The sequence below is a fragment of the Mustelus asterias genome, chromosome 15 (genome assembly GCF_964213995.1).
Source record: "Mustelus asterias chromosome 15, sMusAst1.hap1.1, whole genome shotgun sequence".
Taxonomy (NCBI): Eukaryota; Metazoa; Chordata; class Chondrichthyes; order Carcharhiniformes; family Triakidae; genus Mustelus; species Mustelus asterias.
Window position 1 is genome coordinate 89,106,626 of NC_135815.1, and position 15,501 is coordinate 89,122,126.

The 15,501-nt window shown below is 48.1% G+C and overlaps 1 protein-coding gene across 1 annotated transcript in view; it reads left to right on the top strand.

Moving 5' to 3' along the window:
* Positions 1-15,501, top strand: part of cfap61 (cilia and flagella associated protein 61) — a 176,389-nt gene that overhangs the window by 47,735 nt on the left and 113,153 nt on the right. Inside the window, exons 11-12 of the mRNA XM_078230494.1 lie at positions 6,768-6,907; positions 8,107-8,233. Of these exons, the coding sequence (XP_078086620.1) occupies positions 6,768-6,907; positions 8,107-8,233 (267 nt within the window). The remainder of the gene's footprint in view (positions 1-6,767; positions 6,908-8,106; positions 8,234-15,501) is intronic.

A 15,501-nucleotide genomic window follows, 5' to 3' on the forward strand; every position in this document is an offset into this window, starting at 1 on the left:
TTAAGCATCAATGCCCCAAGAAGCTGCACTGGAAACTGCCATGGTCTTGGAGATGACTCTCCAATTTTGCTGAAGAATTTTATAACAATGTAATGAATAATTTCATGCCCCATCTGGAAGCTGTTTGGTGGAAACGGGACTTAGTGACATGCTGAGTGGGTTAGTGTGGTGAACCATCGTTGGTTCACCACTGGGGGTTGTTATTATGTTACTGTTGGGCTAGGGTGTTGTTACTGTGGGGGTTGTACAATGTTGTTGGGTTAGGGTGTTTACCTGTTATAAGAGTTATCATGGCACATTCCAGTGGGGTCCCGCCTCCGGTGGCGAGGTATAAGACCCCCTGCTCCGGCAGGACCCCTTCAGTCTGAACTGGTGTATTCTTGTTAGTAGTTCCATTGTTACTCTATTAAAGCCTTCAATATCGAAGCCTTGGTTCCACGTGCTTAATTGTCGCGCATCAATTTAATAGAGTAACAGAAAACTCACAGCTGTGCAAAAAAAAAAACAGAGAGTATGGAACAGATCCTAAAACCGGATCGTCTGACACTGGACCCACGTGCGGTCGGTGCCGCTAACACATTCGACCATTGGTGGAAGTGTTTTGAGGACTACCTGGCAGCCTCGGTAGCTATCACTACAGACAGTGATAAACTCCAGGTCCTCCACGCAAGGGTAAGCGACACGATTTATCTAGCCATTCGTGCAGCTCCCACTTACCCGGGTGCCGTCGAGCTCCTAAGAAAAAGATACACGAAGCCACCCAACGAGATACATGCTCGTTACCTCCTCGCTACACGACGTCGGCAGTCGGGCGAAACCATGGAGGACTATGCCAATGAGCTCCTGCAGCTTGCCAGGGGTTGCGATTGTAAGGACGTATCAGCCGAACAATATATGTACGACCTCGCCCGAGACGCGTTCGTAGCAGGGGTAGGGTCCTCGTACATCAGGCTTAAATTGCTGGAAAAGGGGAAACTCGACTTGACCCAAGCAATGGAGATGGCCGTGATGCTGGAAGCGGCGTCGAAGAGCTTGGCGCTGTACCCCGAGGACCACGTGCAGTCAACGTGGCTGGAGCAAGCTCAGCTCTCTCCTCGCCCCGCTAACCCGTGCTCCCAGATCGATCCGACGACGGCGGCAGCTCCAGGTGGCCAGCGATGCTATTTTTGTGGTGGGGCCAAGCATCCACGGCAACAGTGTCCGGCAAGAATGGCAATCTGCAGCCAGTGCGGTAAAAAAGGCCACTACGGCAAAGTCTGCAGGTCCAAACCTAAAAACGGCAGTGCAGCTTGTAACCCTCCAGAACGGAGACAATCTCCTTCGGCGTCGCAGTACCCACGAGGTCCGACCACGTGCGATCCCAGGACGGCGCCATCGTGGCTGACAGAGGAGGAGGAAGACCACCAGGAGTCGCTGCGCTTGACGCCCTCGCCCACGTGCGATTCATGGGGGCGGCCATCATGGTCCACGACGACTAGGAGCGACCAGCAGGGGTCCTCAGCATCCACATCGGCAGCATGCAGTGACGCCCAGGGGCCAACGGTGGCGTCGATCTCCCTGGATCAGACCAGGCACTACAGACTTGAAAATTCCATGATGGATATAAAGGTTAGTGGTCGAACTGTGAATTGTCTGTTTGACAGTGGGAGCACCGAAAGTTTCATACACCCTGAAACTGCTAAAAGGTGTGGGCTCCGGGTTCTCCCTGCCAAGCAGACAATTTCCATGGCATCACGGTCCCGGTCTGTACCGATCCAAGGACGATGTATGGTAACTCTTGAGGTACAGGGCACAATTTACGAGCAATACAGGCTCCTTGTGTTACCTCACCTTTGCGCGCCAATTCTCCTCGGACTAAACTTTATGGTCCACATGAAGAGTGTGATCCTACAGTACGGTGGGCCACTCCCTTCACTGGCAGTAGGGAATCAGCCGCAGCCTCCAAATTGCCCAAAGCGCCCCGCATGCAATCTATCCACCCTGAAAATCACTACACCATCCCTTTTTAAAAATCTGGTACCTGGCTGCAAGCCCATCGCTACTAAACGTAGGCGTTACAGCGCTGAGGACCGGATCTTTATTAGATCTGAGGTTCAGCGGCTCCTCAAGGAAGGGATCATACAGGCCAGTGCTAGTCCGTGGAGAGCGCAGGTCGTGGTAGTCAAAAGCGGGAACAAACCTCGGATGGTCATCGACTATAGTCAGACCATTAATCGTTATACGCAGCTGGATGCGTATCCTCTCCCGCGCATTTCTGATATGGTCAATCAGATTGCGCAGTACCGAGTGTTTTCTACCATAGACCTTAAGTCCGCCTACCATCAACTCCCCATCCGCCCAGAGGACCGACAATATACGGCTTTTGAGGCGGATGGTCGTCTATACCAATTCCTCAGGGTTCCATTTGGTGTCACCAATGGGGTCTCGGTCTTCCAGCGTGCTATGGACCGAATGGTGGACCAGAACGGGTTGCGGGCTACCTTCCCGTGCCTGGATAACGTCACCATCTGCGGCCATGACCAGCAGGACCACGACACGAATCTCCAACACTTTCTGCGCACTGCATCTCGCCTGAATCTGACCTATAACAGGGAGAAGTGCGTATTCCGTACGCGTAGGTTAGCCATCCTCGGAAAACAGGGTCATTGGCCCTGATCCAGACCGTATGCGCCCACTTACTGAACTTCCCTTGCCCGCTAGCATGAAAGCACCGAGGAGATGCCTCGGGTTCTTTTCGTATTATGCACAGTGGGTCCCCAACTACGCGGACAAAGCTCGTCCGCTCATTAAGTCCACGACCTTCCCACTTACGCCGGAGGCCCAATTGGCCTTCAAGGCTTTGAAAAGCGACATCTCGAAAGCCACGATGCACGCGGTGGATGAATCCATTCCTTTCCAGGTGGAGAGTGATGCATCTGATTTCGCCCTAGCCGCCACACTAAACCAGGCAGGCAGGCCCGTCGCGTTCTTTTCCCGCACCCTTCAAGGCCCAGAAATTCGGCACTCAGCGGTGGAGAAGGAGGCTCAAGCCATTGTGGAGGCAGTCAGACACTGGCGCCATTACCTGGCAGGGAAGCGGTTCACCCTGATCACGGATCAACGATCCGTGGCGTTTATGTTCAGCAACACGCAGAGGGGCAAGATCAAGAACGATAAGATCTTGCGGTGGAGAATTGAGCTCTCCACCTATAATTACGATATTATGTATCGTCCAGGGAAGCTCAATGAGCCCTCAGATGCCCTCTCGCGCGGAACATGCGCCATCATGCAGGAGGACCGCTTGAAGGCTCTCCACAATGATCTGTGTCATCCTGGAGTCACCAGACTCTACCACTTCGTCAAAGCCCGCAACCTGCCCTACTCGGTGGAGGATGTCAGGTCAGTGACGAGAAGCTGTCGGATTTGCGCAGAATGCAAACCACACTTTTATCGACCAGACCGGGCACAATTGGTCAAGGCCACTCGCCCTTTTGAGAGGCTGAGTGTGGATTTTAAGGGCCCCCTTCCCTCAACGGACCGGAATGTCTATTTCCTCAACATAATAGACGAGTATTCCCGGTTTCCGTTTGTTGTCCCCTGTGCGGACACGTCGACTGCCACCGTCATCAAGGCATTCAGTGAGCTTTTTACCCTGTTCGGGTACCCCTGCTACATTCATAGCGACAGGGGCTCGTCGTTCATGAGCAACGACTTGAGGCAATTCCTGCTCTCATTCGGGATTGCCTCTAGTAGAACCACGAGCTACAACCCTAGGGGTAACGGACAGGTGGAAAGGGAGAATGCTACAGTCTGGAAGGCTGTCTTACTGGCACTGAAATCCAGGGGCCTTCCAGTCTCCCGTTGGCAGGAGGTCCTTCCAAATGCGCTCCATTCTATCCGCTCCCTCCTGTGTACGGCAACCAATGCTACTCCCCACGAGAGGATGTTCTCATTCCCTCGGAAGTCGTCCTCGGGAACCTCATTGCCAGCCTGGTTGACGTACCCAGGACCCGTCCTTCTGCGGCGACATGTGAGGGCTCGCAAGTCCGACCCTTTGATCGAACCGGTCCAACTCCTCCACGCCAACCCTCAGTATGCCTATGTGGCATATCCTGACGGGCGAGAGGACACTGTCTCCATTAGAGACCTGGCGCCCGCAGGGGACGTAGCAACTCCTGTCGCTCCTATTCCCCCAGTCACGAATCCACTACTCCTCATTGCTTCCCCAGACGTGGCGCGGTCAGCACCGGGACCAGTGCATAACACTTTTACTCCCATGTACAGCTTGCCTGAGACTCGGAGATCGGCGCCACCATCATCACCACCACCACCACCACCAAAGGTTCCAGGATCCCCTGCACCATCGCCTCACCAGGGCCGGCCGGCCCGGGAGTCCTTGAGGGGACAGCCAGACGTTGTTTTGGAAAGAACGCCACCACAAGCACCTGCTCCGGTTTCGCAACCGGTGTTGAGGAGATCACAGCGTCGGTGCGGTCCTCCAGACCGTCTGGACTTGTGAATTCTGTGAATTGTCTGTTTATATGACCTGTTTTTCTTGCACCCCGCCACCTTTTGTTCTTAAAGGAGGGGTGAATGTGGTGAACCATCGTTGGTTCACCACTGGGGGTTGTTATTATGTTACTGTTGGGCTAGGGTGTTGTTACTGTGGGGGTTGTACAATGTTGTTGGGTTAGGGTGTTTACCTGTTATAAGAGTTATCATGGCACATTCCAGTGGGGTCCCGCCTCCGGTGGCGAGGTATAAGACCCCCTGCTCCGGCAGGACCCCTTCAGTCTGAACTGGTGTATTCGTGTTAGTAGTTCCATTGTTACTCTATTAAAGCCTTCAATATCGAAGCCTTGGTTCCACGTGCTTAATTGTCGCGCATCAGTTAGCACAGTGGCGGTCCCTTGATTGCAACAATACTGCAACTACAGTAAAGGGTGGTACATGGTAAATTCCAGGACTTTGACTATAATCATGTTTAGTTTAACATGGTATATATTGGTGTGTCTAATTGCGTCCCAGTGAACTTGATCTACTTGGATATACTTACCACGGAGGGAGTGCAACACCAGACTAGGCCTTCAGATGCCAGGATTATCTTATGAGGAGAGGTTGATGAAAATGCCTCTGTATTCTCATTGAAACTGTAGGCGGGCATAAATTTTGTGGGTATTAGGATTAGAATATTTCTTAAACTATAACTCGATAAATGAAGCAAAACAGCCAGCATTCAGCCAGAAAGGTGTGAGTAAGGCAAGCAGACATCTTTTAAACACAGAAACCAGGTTGACAAAGACTCAGGAACTCGCATCAATATGCTATTCAGAAAATATCTTGAGACCTGGAAAACTTCCTGACATCCCATCAAACACCCATTGTCCAAAGGAATTCAGAGACATAAAGCAATTATCACACTCTTAAACCAAACTTTACATATTAAAACTCTAGACCAGAAAACCCATTAACGGGATAACTATAAAAGAAAACCATTTACACATCAAACTCCACACCCACAAACCTATTGAAACAGGATGATTATATCAGGAAACCACTCACAAACCATTTACATATCAAAACAGATCGTTACTATAACTATACTCCGTTTTGGCAGGCAGGCAGAGTACTTTGCGGGACTGTCTTGTCTGTGTCCTGATTGTACCTCCGTCGACGTAAAAAACTATAATAAACTGTGCTGTTATCGATCTTGGCTCTGGGTGCGAGTGGTGTGGTATCTGTTCACTCGCGCTAACAAAACTTACAAAATTCTTGCAGGGTGTGACAGGGTAGGATGCTTCCCCTGGCTGGTGAGTCTAGAACCAGGGGACACAGTTTCAGAATAAGGGGCAGGCCATTTAATATTGAGAGGAGGAGGAACTTCTTCACTCAGTGGGTGGTGAATCTTTGGAATTCTCTACCCTAGTGGGCTGGGGAAGTTCAATCGCTGAGCATGTTTGAAACGGATTGATAGATTTCTGGAGACTAATGATAAGAGATATGGTAGCATGGGAAAGTGGCATTGAGATGGACGATTAGCCATGATCCAATTGAATGGTGGACCAGGCTCGATGAACTGAATGGCCTACTCCTGTTCCTCTTCTCCTAACTGTTTTTCAAATTTTCTTCTTGAATAATTTAAATACAATAAATGCAAGGTGCACAATTACTCAACGTTAAGTGTGAAGTAAATATTTACTCTAACAGAATGACATGATATTAATTCCATAAGGGTAAACAATAGTGACAGTCCATCTCTCAGTCATCCAGCCTGCTACTTTATTTTGCTTCTCCAGCCATTTTCTCAGCATCAGTAAAAGTATGAGTTAAATTTCCACTCCTAAACATTCTGCAAACATAGCTATGTTAAATCATAGAAGCCCAACAGTGCAGAAGGAGGCCATTCAACCCATCGAGTCTGCACCGACCACAATCCCACCCAGGCCCTACCCCCATATCCCTACATATTTACCCGCTAATCCCTCTAACCTACACATCTCAGGACACTCAGGGGCAATTTTAGCACGGCCAACCAACCTAACTCGCACATCTTTGGACTGTGGGAGGAAACCGGAGCACCTGGAGGAAACCCATGCAGACACGAGGAGAATGTGCAAACTCCACACAGACAGTGACCCAAGCCTTAAGAATACTTTAATTTTATATTACACTTGGTCGTCTTAAACTGCTCAATATGACTCCCTCTTTGAATCATTTAGTGAAAGTATCTAACTGAATGTTTTTAAAACCAACAATTGTATTTATTGTTTTGTTTCAAATCATCGCAGGAAAAAGACTTCTGTGTTATCACAGTACCTCATCTGATCCCAGAGTTCCCTTTGTTGAAGGATTTTACCCGTGTCGTACCCTACAGCAAGACAACACTCTCTCATGAGTTATATGTCACTCATCGCAAAGGCTTGCTTAAGTAAGGGTTCTTCAAAACAAATTATTAACTTTTTGAATGAGTCAAAATATCACCACTTTGTCAGGTGTACCAGCCAATTGCCGATGCCCTCAACTAGAGGTCGGTGCTTTCAAGGTGGGAGGGTAGAAAATATAATTTTGAAGAATAATGGAATTTTGGTTTGATAATTAATAGTTTGACCAATGGACCATTGTACTAATGTAAGTTGTCAAGGAATGATGGAAGGTAATTTGTGTTTCATATTTTTACATGTTGAGTTCATGAGGTCTGCTGAGTTATTAAGGAAACCAGTGGGCAGAGATCCCTGCAATTCTGATGTCTTATTCAAATTGGATTATGCAATATTCTGAGAGTCTACTGCCCTGCACTCCACCTCTACATCTGGAAACCGTATCTGGAAATGATTTATTGTATGGAAGGTGGACACCAATGGACACCATTCATCAGCTGAGCCATGGTGTGGCCATGTCCTGCCATGCAGTGCACGTCCTGCGCCAAGGTCTGCACTGCGGACACCAACCTCGCAATGTCGGCCTCGATGTGCTGAAGTGCGGCACCACCAAATAGAATCATAGAGTCCCAACCATGCAAAAGGAGGCCATTCAGCCCACCGAGTCTGCACTGACTCCAACAGAGCATCTTACTCAGGCCCACCCCCTGCCCTATACTCATAACCCCATACATTTATCCCGCTAATCCCCCTAACCTACATATCTTTGGACATTAAGGGGGCAATTTAGCATGGCCAATCCACCTAACCTGCACATCTTTGGATGCCTCAGGCATATGTCCTCAGACATCAGGTGATGGGACTCCTCCTGTTGGCCTTGCAGTCTGAGTAAAACAAGGAGTATAGTAGGGGGCTGAGAATACAGCTTTGTGGGGCACCGGTGTTAAGGATGATCGTGGAGGAGGTGTTGTTGCCTGTCCTTACTGATTGTGGTCTGTGAGTTAGGAAGTTCAGGATCCAGTCGCAGAGGGATCTAGTCACGGAGTTTGGACGTGAGTTTCGTGGGAATACTAATGTTGAAGGCTGAGCTGTAGTCAATAAATAGGAGTCTGACATAGGTGTCCTTGTATGTAGACATTTACATTGCGCCAATTCATTAGTACAAAGAGGAAGATGTTTATCTTTCCTTGCACCAGTTTTGCATCTTAATGAATAAACTTTTATAGATTTTAAACTGTTCCCTCCACAGATCCTTTGTGGTACGACTTGCAACAAAGCATGACACTCACGGAATTGAAAGACTTGTCAAAACCCTTAATCTGCATCAAAGCATTTTAAACATCTTACATATTTATAATCAGGCTCGCAGAGACGCAGTAAGTAGTCATTCAATTTTGAGTATGTTGTTGAAAGCCCAATATGTTGATTGTTTAATTTGTTAATTATGAACATTTTAATATATTCATCTGATATGCAAAGGAAGGAGAGACTCACATTTATACAGCTGAGTGTAACCGTGTTGTGGGACGGTCAAAATTGTAACCTTTTTCCACTCAGTGAGGTTCTGACCTGTGGAAGGAACAAGGCACTGACGCAGAGCCTTATCAGATAATGCCAAGGAACAGACAGAACGTGATGCAAACAGTGCACCAGCTGTGCACACCTCGCTGCCCGGATTTATTGAAAGGTTCTCTTAGCTTTCACCAATTCACCCAGCTGACAACCACATCCAAAAAGCTATTTCCCTCCCATCCCCAAATCCAAATGTCACTTCCCCCTCACCTACCCTTGTTCCCATTGCCCAACCGAAAGCAGTCCTGCAAACAACCAGGTGTCCCTTTTCACATACCACCATTCCTCACATGTGAGAAGGTGGCTTGCCAACTAGCAACCAGAAATGAACAAGATGGAAAGTTGTGCAAACAGATATAGGTTATAAGGCTCTAATAGCTTGTGCAACCTTTCCTTTTCTTAGCACTTCTAACTTGTGTAACCCCCGTGGCTTCTGTAGAGGTGGAAGCCGGTTATTCAGATCCTTGTTCTGATCGCTAAGATACTTTTTTAGCCAATATCCTCTGGATTTTGAAGCCTGTGAGGGAGGAAACAATAGTTCTATCTGTGTAGGTGCAGGGACAGACTTGACCATCGCGGCACAATTGGGAACTGACCGAGAGGAGGGGTGGGGGCAGCAAAGTGGAAATGCTTTGAGCCAGGTTCCAATTCCATGTTCTTTTTCATCATCATCCCCCTCACACTTGCTCCTCCAGTCTTGCAATGAGCTGGAGTGGATATTGTTGCAACTCAGTGGGCAATTAGCTACCAATTTTAAGGTCTTATCAATCCTATTTAAGGTGACATTAATTGGGTCGGATTCTACTAGCCCATTGGAGATGGGCTGGGAGGCTGAAGGAGTGGTAATATTACTGTAAAAGACATTCGGAGGGGGAGCCCACTGTTTTTGTCGCAGCCAGATGTTACTGAAGATGGCCGAGCTGGAGACAGAAGGTCATTTTGGAATGCAACAGTAAGGCAATTAAGCTTGTTAAGCAGCAAATTAACTACTATTTTGCCAAGATATTCTAAGTTGACAGTTGCCCATGAACAACGAGTCTTCAGAGCCTTGTCATCTAAAATGAGGCAGAGGTTTAGCAGGCTGCAGTTAGCAGCCATTGTGGAATATGATGTAGCTTGGCAGGGAGGATGGAACTGGTGGAGAGCAGAAGTAGTAATCGGGAACAAACTTGTCTATCACAGAGGAGACATAGAGCTTGAGCGCCCTTCCAGCTGACATCTAATCCAATAGTGTCTTTCTCCGGGAACTGAATGCCAGTTAGGATCAATTGTTTGTCCATATGAGGAACTCTAGCACAATCTGGCAATATTAAATTTTATCACTCATCCAAATTCTCAAATTCAGCTTTGTCAATATTTTGCACTGTTCTTCTTGTTGTTCTTCTTCTTATTTCTTGCCATGCCTACTGGTGTCAAGGCAGGTGTCAAGGCAGACAAAGCATGTGGTCATGTCTGTTTCCATAGCTGGTTTTTCCTCGATCAGGCTACAGCATGTCACCAGAGCGACAGTTTGAGGGGCGCCACTCTGCATCAAATATGGGGACTCTCCTGCTCTTACTGCCTGCCATAAGTGTCTTGGAAGGATTTACAGGTTGATAATCAACTTGTATGGCCATATTATGCCACGCCTTCCATAACCATCAGGTCCTGGAGTGGGATTCGAACTCAGAGGCAGGGATGCCACAAGTCCTCCTCATATTTTGTTTAAGTCCATGATATACTCTGAATATGTGGAATCACAGGCTGTTATCCAAAAAAACAAATTCTGACCAAGCCTCATGGGCATTTAACAAGTAATTTTTCTTGTAGATTTAATCCAGGAATTCTATTAGAGAATCCACGAGTTCTCCAGTATCCGATTGAGTGGTCTTCATCTCAGAAAATATCTTACTACTCATTATACTTCACTCAATCAGCAACAGTACCAAGGCCATGTCTTATTTTCTTTTTGGTTCATTTACCTATATCATTCTTCCACCGGTCACATGGTTCATGTTAATAATTGTAACTCAACAATTTATATTTGGTATCTGCCATTTTCCACCATGACTGCTAAGATTTTAATTCCAACCTTTGCCTTTAGGCAGCCACCCCATGCTCTCATCTTGGAATTCAATTAGCCAGGTGGTGAAAGATAGCACGCTGAAGCAATTATAAACTTTGTATTTACATAGTAATACATTGCTTATCTGCACCTCCAACAAACAACCCCTCTGTCATCCTGTTGAGTCCACAATTGATAGTCACTGCCTGAACATAATTAAAAAGGCTGTGTGGAGTTTGCACATTCTCCTCGTGTCTGCGTGGGTGTCCTCCGGGTGCTCCGGTTTCCTCCCACAGTCCAAAGATGTGCGGGTTAGGTTGATTGGCCATGCTAAAATTGCCCCTTAGTGTCTTGAGATGCGTAAGTTAGAGGGGTTAGCGGGTAAATATGTAGGGATATGGGGGTAGGGCCTGGGTGGGATTGTGGTCGGTGCAGACTCGATGGGCCAAATGGCCTCTTTCTGCACTGTAGGGTTTCTATGATTCTAAAATTATGCTATGTGCTATGCAATTAATATCACTGAAGTGTGAGTATCTGAGTTGGTGCATGATCCCTGAGCTGGTGTGCTGTGAACCTGTAAGAGTGTATGACTTCCCCTGAGGAGTCAGCGCTGTCCTCCTGGGGGACATTTGAGGGTGCAGTGGGAGATCAAAGACATGAATTAGAACTGTCAATGTAAGAATGTTTTCAGTGATCAGAATGCACATGATCATATTTCATTGGATGGCGACTCCACCAACCTGAGTGAGTACTGTATACCACACGGCTGTGTGATATTTACTTCTATCACAAGGTAGCTGGGAGGTTCCCATCTCTCTATCTCTGATGAGCAGGCATGCCAGCACCCCACTCATCTCCAACGTGTGCCCCTAACAAAGAGAAAGTACTTTGGTTGCTTATGCTAATTGATGAGAAATAGTCAGAAGTCAGGTGCAAAAACTGTGGCTGGGTTCTAAAACTATTGGCAGATGTGTTACACTTATTATTTGGGGAGGCTGTGGCATAGTGGTATTGTCGCTGGACTAGAAACCCAGAGACCCAGGGTACTGCTCTGGGAACCCGGGTTTGAATCCCACCACGGCATATGGTGAAATTCAAATTCAATAAAAATCTGGAATTAAAAGTCTAATGATGACCATGAAACCATTGTCAATTGTCGTTAAAATCCCATCTGGTTCACTAACGTTCTTTAGGGAAGGAAATCTGTTGTCCTTACCCAGTCTAGCCTACATGTGAGTCCAGACCCACAGTGATGTGGTTGACTCTAAGCTGTCCTCAGGGATGGGCAATGAATGCTGGCCCAGCCAGCGACACCCACATCACATGAATGAATTTTTAAACAATTCCTGGAATCTCTGGCCACAGTTCTCCCAAAAGCTGCCATCAGTGGAAAAAACAGAGTGTTTCCAGCCGGCACAAGCAGTACCTGTCAGGTGGAATTCAATCAGCTTTACAATGCAGATATACACAAAGCGTAAAACACGATGGCACCCCGATCACAGAGTGCCCCCCACCCCCACAGCACCACAGAAATAGCAACACCCCCTCCCCCATCCCCCACAGCGAGGTGGAGCACTCCCCTCCCCCAAACCCCACACCCTTCCCAAAAGAAGGGCAACCTGCCCCCTCAGCACTAAATGTTAGGTCAAACCACCCTATACCACACAGGCATGAGGTAAGGGGCAGCAAAGACTCTGCCTCCCCCCTCAGGACCCTTTCAGTTATGCCTGTTCACGCCCTGTTCACGCCCCCTTCTGCCCTCTCTTCTCTCTCTCTCCCCCCCCCCCCCAAGAACAAGCCTGTTTATAAATACCGTGGTTAGAAAAGATGGAAGTGAAAGCCTGCTGTTTAATAGTCTGGACCTGTCAATTAGAACAAGACTGTTTATAAACACTATAATTAAAAAAGAGGAAGTACTTGACATGTTTTCAACCATGAGGGGAAACAAAAACAATCAAAGCTCCTGCCTGCTGTGTAATAGCTTGCACCTGTCAGTCAAGAGGCTATTTAAAAGTACTGGAGCATGAAATTGAATGTAAACAAAGCTTTCCTATGCATTTGAGCATTCTCGGTAGCTCAGAGACCAGAAGAAAATGCAGTTAAAAGAATGGGGCTGAGTGAGCAGCTGTAGTGAAAATAGGAAGTTCTTAAAGCTAACTGGATTGTATCCATAAAGAACTATTTGATCTGCTCTGGAGCTGTCAGGCAGATCAGTTCAAAGTGGCCAGGCTGCACCTACAGCTCATCCAGGCTACAAAAGAGAATATCCCGAGTGGACCTGACATCTCCTGTCGGTCAGAGAGCTTCAAAGGGATCTGCTCACACCTGAGCCTTCTGAGACCGAGCAAGGGAATCCCCTTAGTGCAACTTACAACTCCTGTCAATCAGACAACTTCAAAGGAGTCTGCTCACACCTGAGGCTTCTGAGAGAGATCAAAGGGATCCCTTCTGTAGAATGTAGTGCTACAGTGATCTTGATGGTTTCCAGGTGTCCAGGGGGCATGGATAGTAAAGTGACCAGGCCACTTCAAATGTTTCACAGTACACAGACAAGAATGAAGATTTTTAACAGAAAGGTGCCTGAGGTCACCATGCTAAGAGCAATCTCCATTTTTTCCATGGCTTGATGGGGCAGTTCAGTCATGAACCCCCATTTCAGGGGAGAGTCCCAAAGTCAATCCCTTCCCCCCCCCCAAGCCTGAGTTCACCCAACCCTCAGGTCCCTTGGGGGACCCTCCCTCTGTAGCCTGACAGCGGTAGAGGGACACATAGGCACAGAATTTACCTCCTTGCTCACCCTCGGAGTCCAAGGCACCTGGTCGCTGCTTCTCAAAGCCTGTACTAATTAGCGCCTGCGTGACTTCCAGCTGGATTGGGGGAGCATCCCAGGCAGCCAGAAATAGGGCTTCTGATGCACTAACAACAATCAAATGACATTTTATACATAGTAATAAGGGGGGGGCGATTCTCCCATCGTGACCGCAACTTTTCTGGGGGGTCAGGCTGGGAGATGTGTGTCGCAGGCCTTTTTCCGGGATTTGCGCATGCACTGGGAATGCATACGCATCTCCCAGAGCCGGAGAACAGTCAGTTCAGACCACGCTGGAAACCGGCAGGAAGACAGATAAGTCATTTGAATCTTTTTTTAATGTAGTTTAAATATGTTTAGCATGTGATTATTGGGAACTTTTCGGGCCCTATTGGATCTCCCACCTCGCCAGGAGTACTTCATTCCGGCGGGGTTTAATGTAGCTCTCCATGTTTGGGGAGCGAGTGGGAGACCCTGCCAGAATTAAGGAGGAGGGCCCCCAGGAGATTAGGTGGTGGGGGGGTGGTGCACCCTGGGCATGAGCACCTGGCAGTGCCAGCCTGTGCCTCCGGCACTGCCCAACGGGCAAAGTGACCATGCCCGAGAGGACCTAGGCACTGTCCCCCGGGCATCGGGCAGCACCAAGGGGGCGGGGCCTATTGTGGGCAGGGCCTAGGGGCAATCGGTGGTGGTGGGGGGGTCCCAAGCCACTGTGCATGACAATCGGTCTGGACTGGAGGGAGGCCAGCGATCGGGGCGGGCTGGGAGGGGGGGGTGGTCTGCTGGGAGGGCCTGCCTCCCCGGGGGGAGGGGGGGGGGTGGTGGTCTGACCCCGGGGGGATTAGTGGGGCGGGGGTTTGCCAGGGTGAGGGGGTGGGACATCACGGCGCTCTGGGATGGGGGGAGTCAGGGCTGGCCCAGGAATTGTTGTGGGGGCCACAATCGGGCCGCGGACTGGGCTGGAGGGGCAGCACTGTGGGGGTCCCGGGCTGGCCAGCAATCGAGTTCCAGAACTATCAGACTCCAACCCGAATAGGCCCCGCCCCCAGGGTTTCTAATGAGATTCCCGATTGTGACCTCTGCATTGCACAGAATGGGGAGATTCGAGTGTGAAGTTGAACTGAGAAAACAGTCGTGATCTAGAACAGTTTTCCCACCAGTTCAGCACTTTTGGGAGAATCGCCCCCAAGGTTCCCGTCTGCTTTGGGCGAAAACCTGGTCTGGGCTGGTGTGGTGGGCCTGGAGACTCATAACGTGTTTGACGCCCGGCAAGAGTGCCACTTTAGTCCTCACGCTCGATTCACTGGCCAGTGCAAATCGCAACTGCAGCTAGTGGCACCAGAGAGTCACCCCCTCCGTGCACTACTGGACTCCTTTAGCCCCCACTGCATTGTGATGTTAAAATTCCACTTCAAAGTTAATTAATGAAAATTGAGGTACTTTAAATTGTAGACCTCAAATACATTTGTTAGCCTTCCTTGGACTGTGCCTCAAAATATTGATATTTTAAGCGAATTAATTTCTTAAGTATAATAATCAAAAATAGTTCAAAAATAGGCCACAGAGAGAGGGTCCCCTAAGGGACCTGAGGGTTGGGTGGACTCAGGCTTGGGGGGGAAGGGATTGACTTTGGGACTCTCCCCTGAGGCAAAATAATTTCTTGAAATGTGGTAGCTGTTGTTATAGGACACCTTAAAAATGAGTATGTTTCCATATACATCACTGGGTGGAAAAGTATGTACATATTCTCTGTTCAACTTTAGTTTCACTTTTGCTTTCAGCATTAAGCAAACAACTGTTCCTAGTGCTCCAAACTTTACAGCAATGAAAAATTGAACCTGCAATGAGTCAGTCAACCAAATCCTTTGAGTGGTTGGTGCCTGGTGTCTTATACAGCAAATAAGCTTCAGGACTTGTATCTTTATAAGAACACAACAGTCACTCTTCCCACATCTCCCATAATATAATTTGATAAATCACAATCGTGCTTTGTTCATGACTCCCTTGTAACTAAAGGTCAGGTGATGCAAAACACTTCCTTTCTCAATATTCTGTCGATTGGGAAGTGGGATAGCCTAAAATAAGATCCATACTTGCTGCCATCTGATGTCTCAGTACTTTGACCAAATATTTACTTTAGCTCATGTATTTTGAACTGCTGAAATTGAATACTGGTTAGCATGTAACTGGTTTTCCAATAATAGTACCAACGTTTCCGT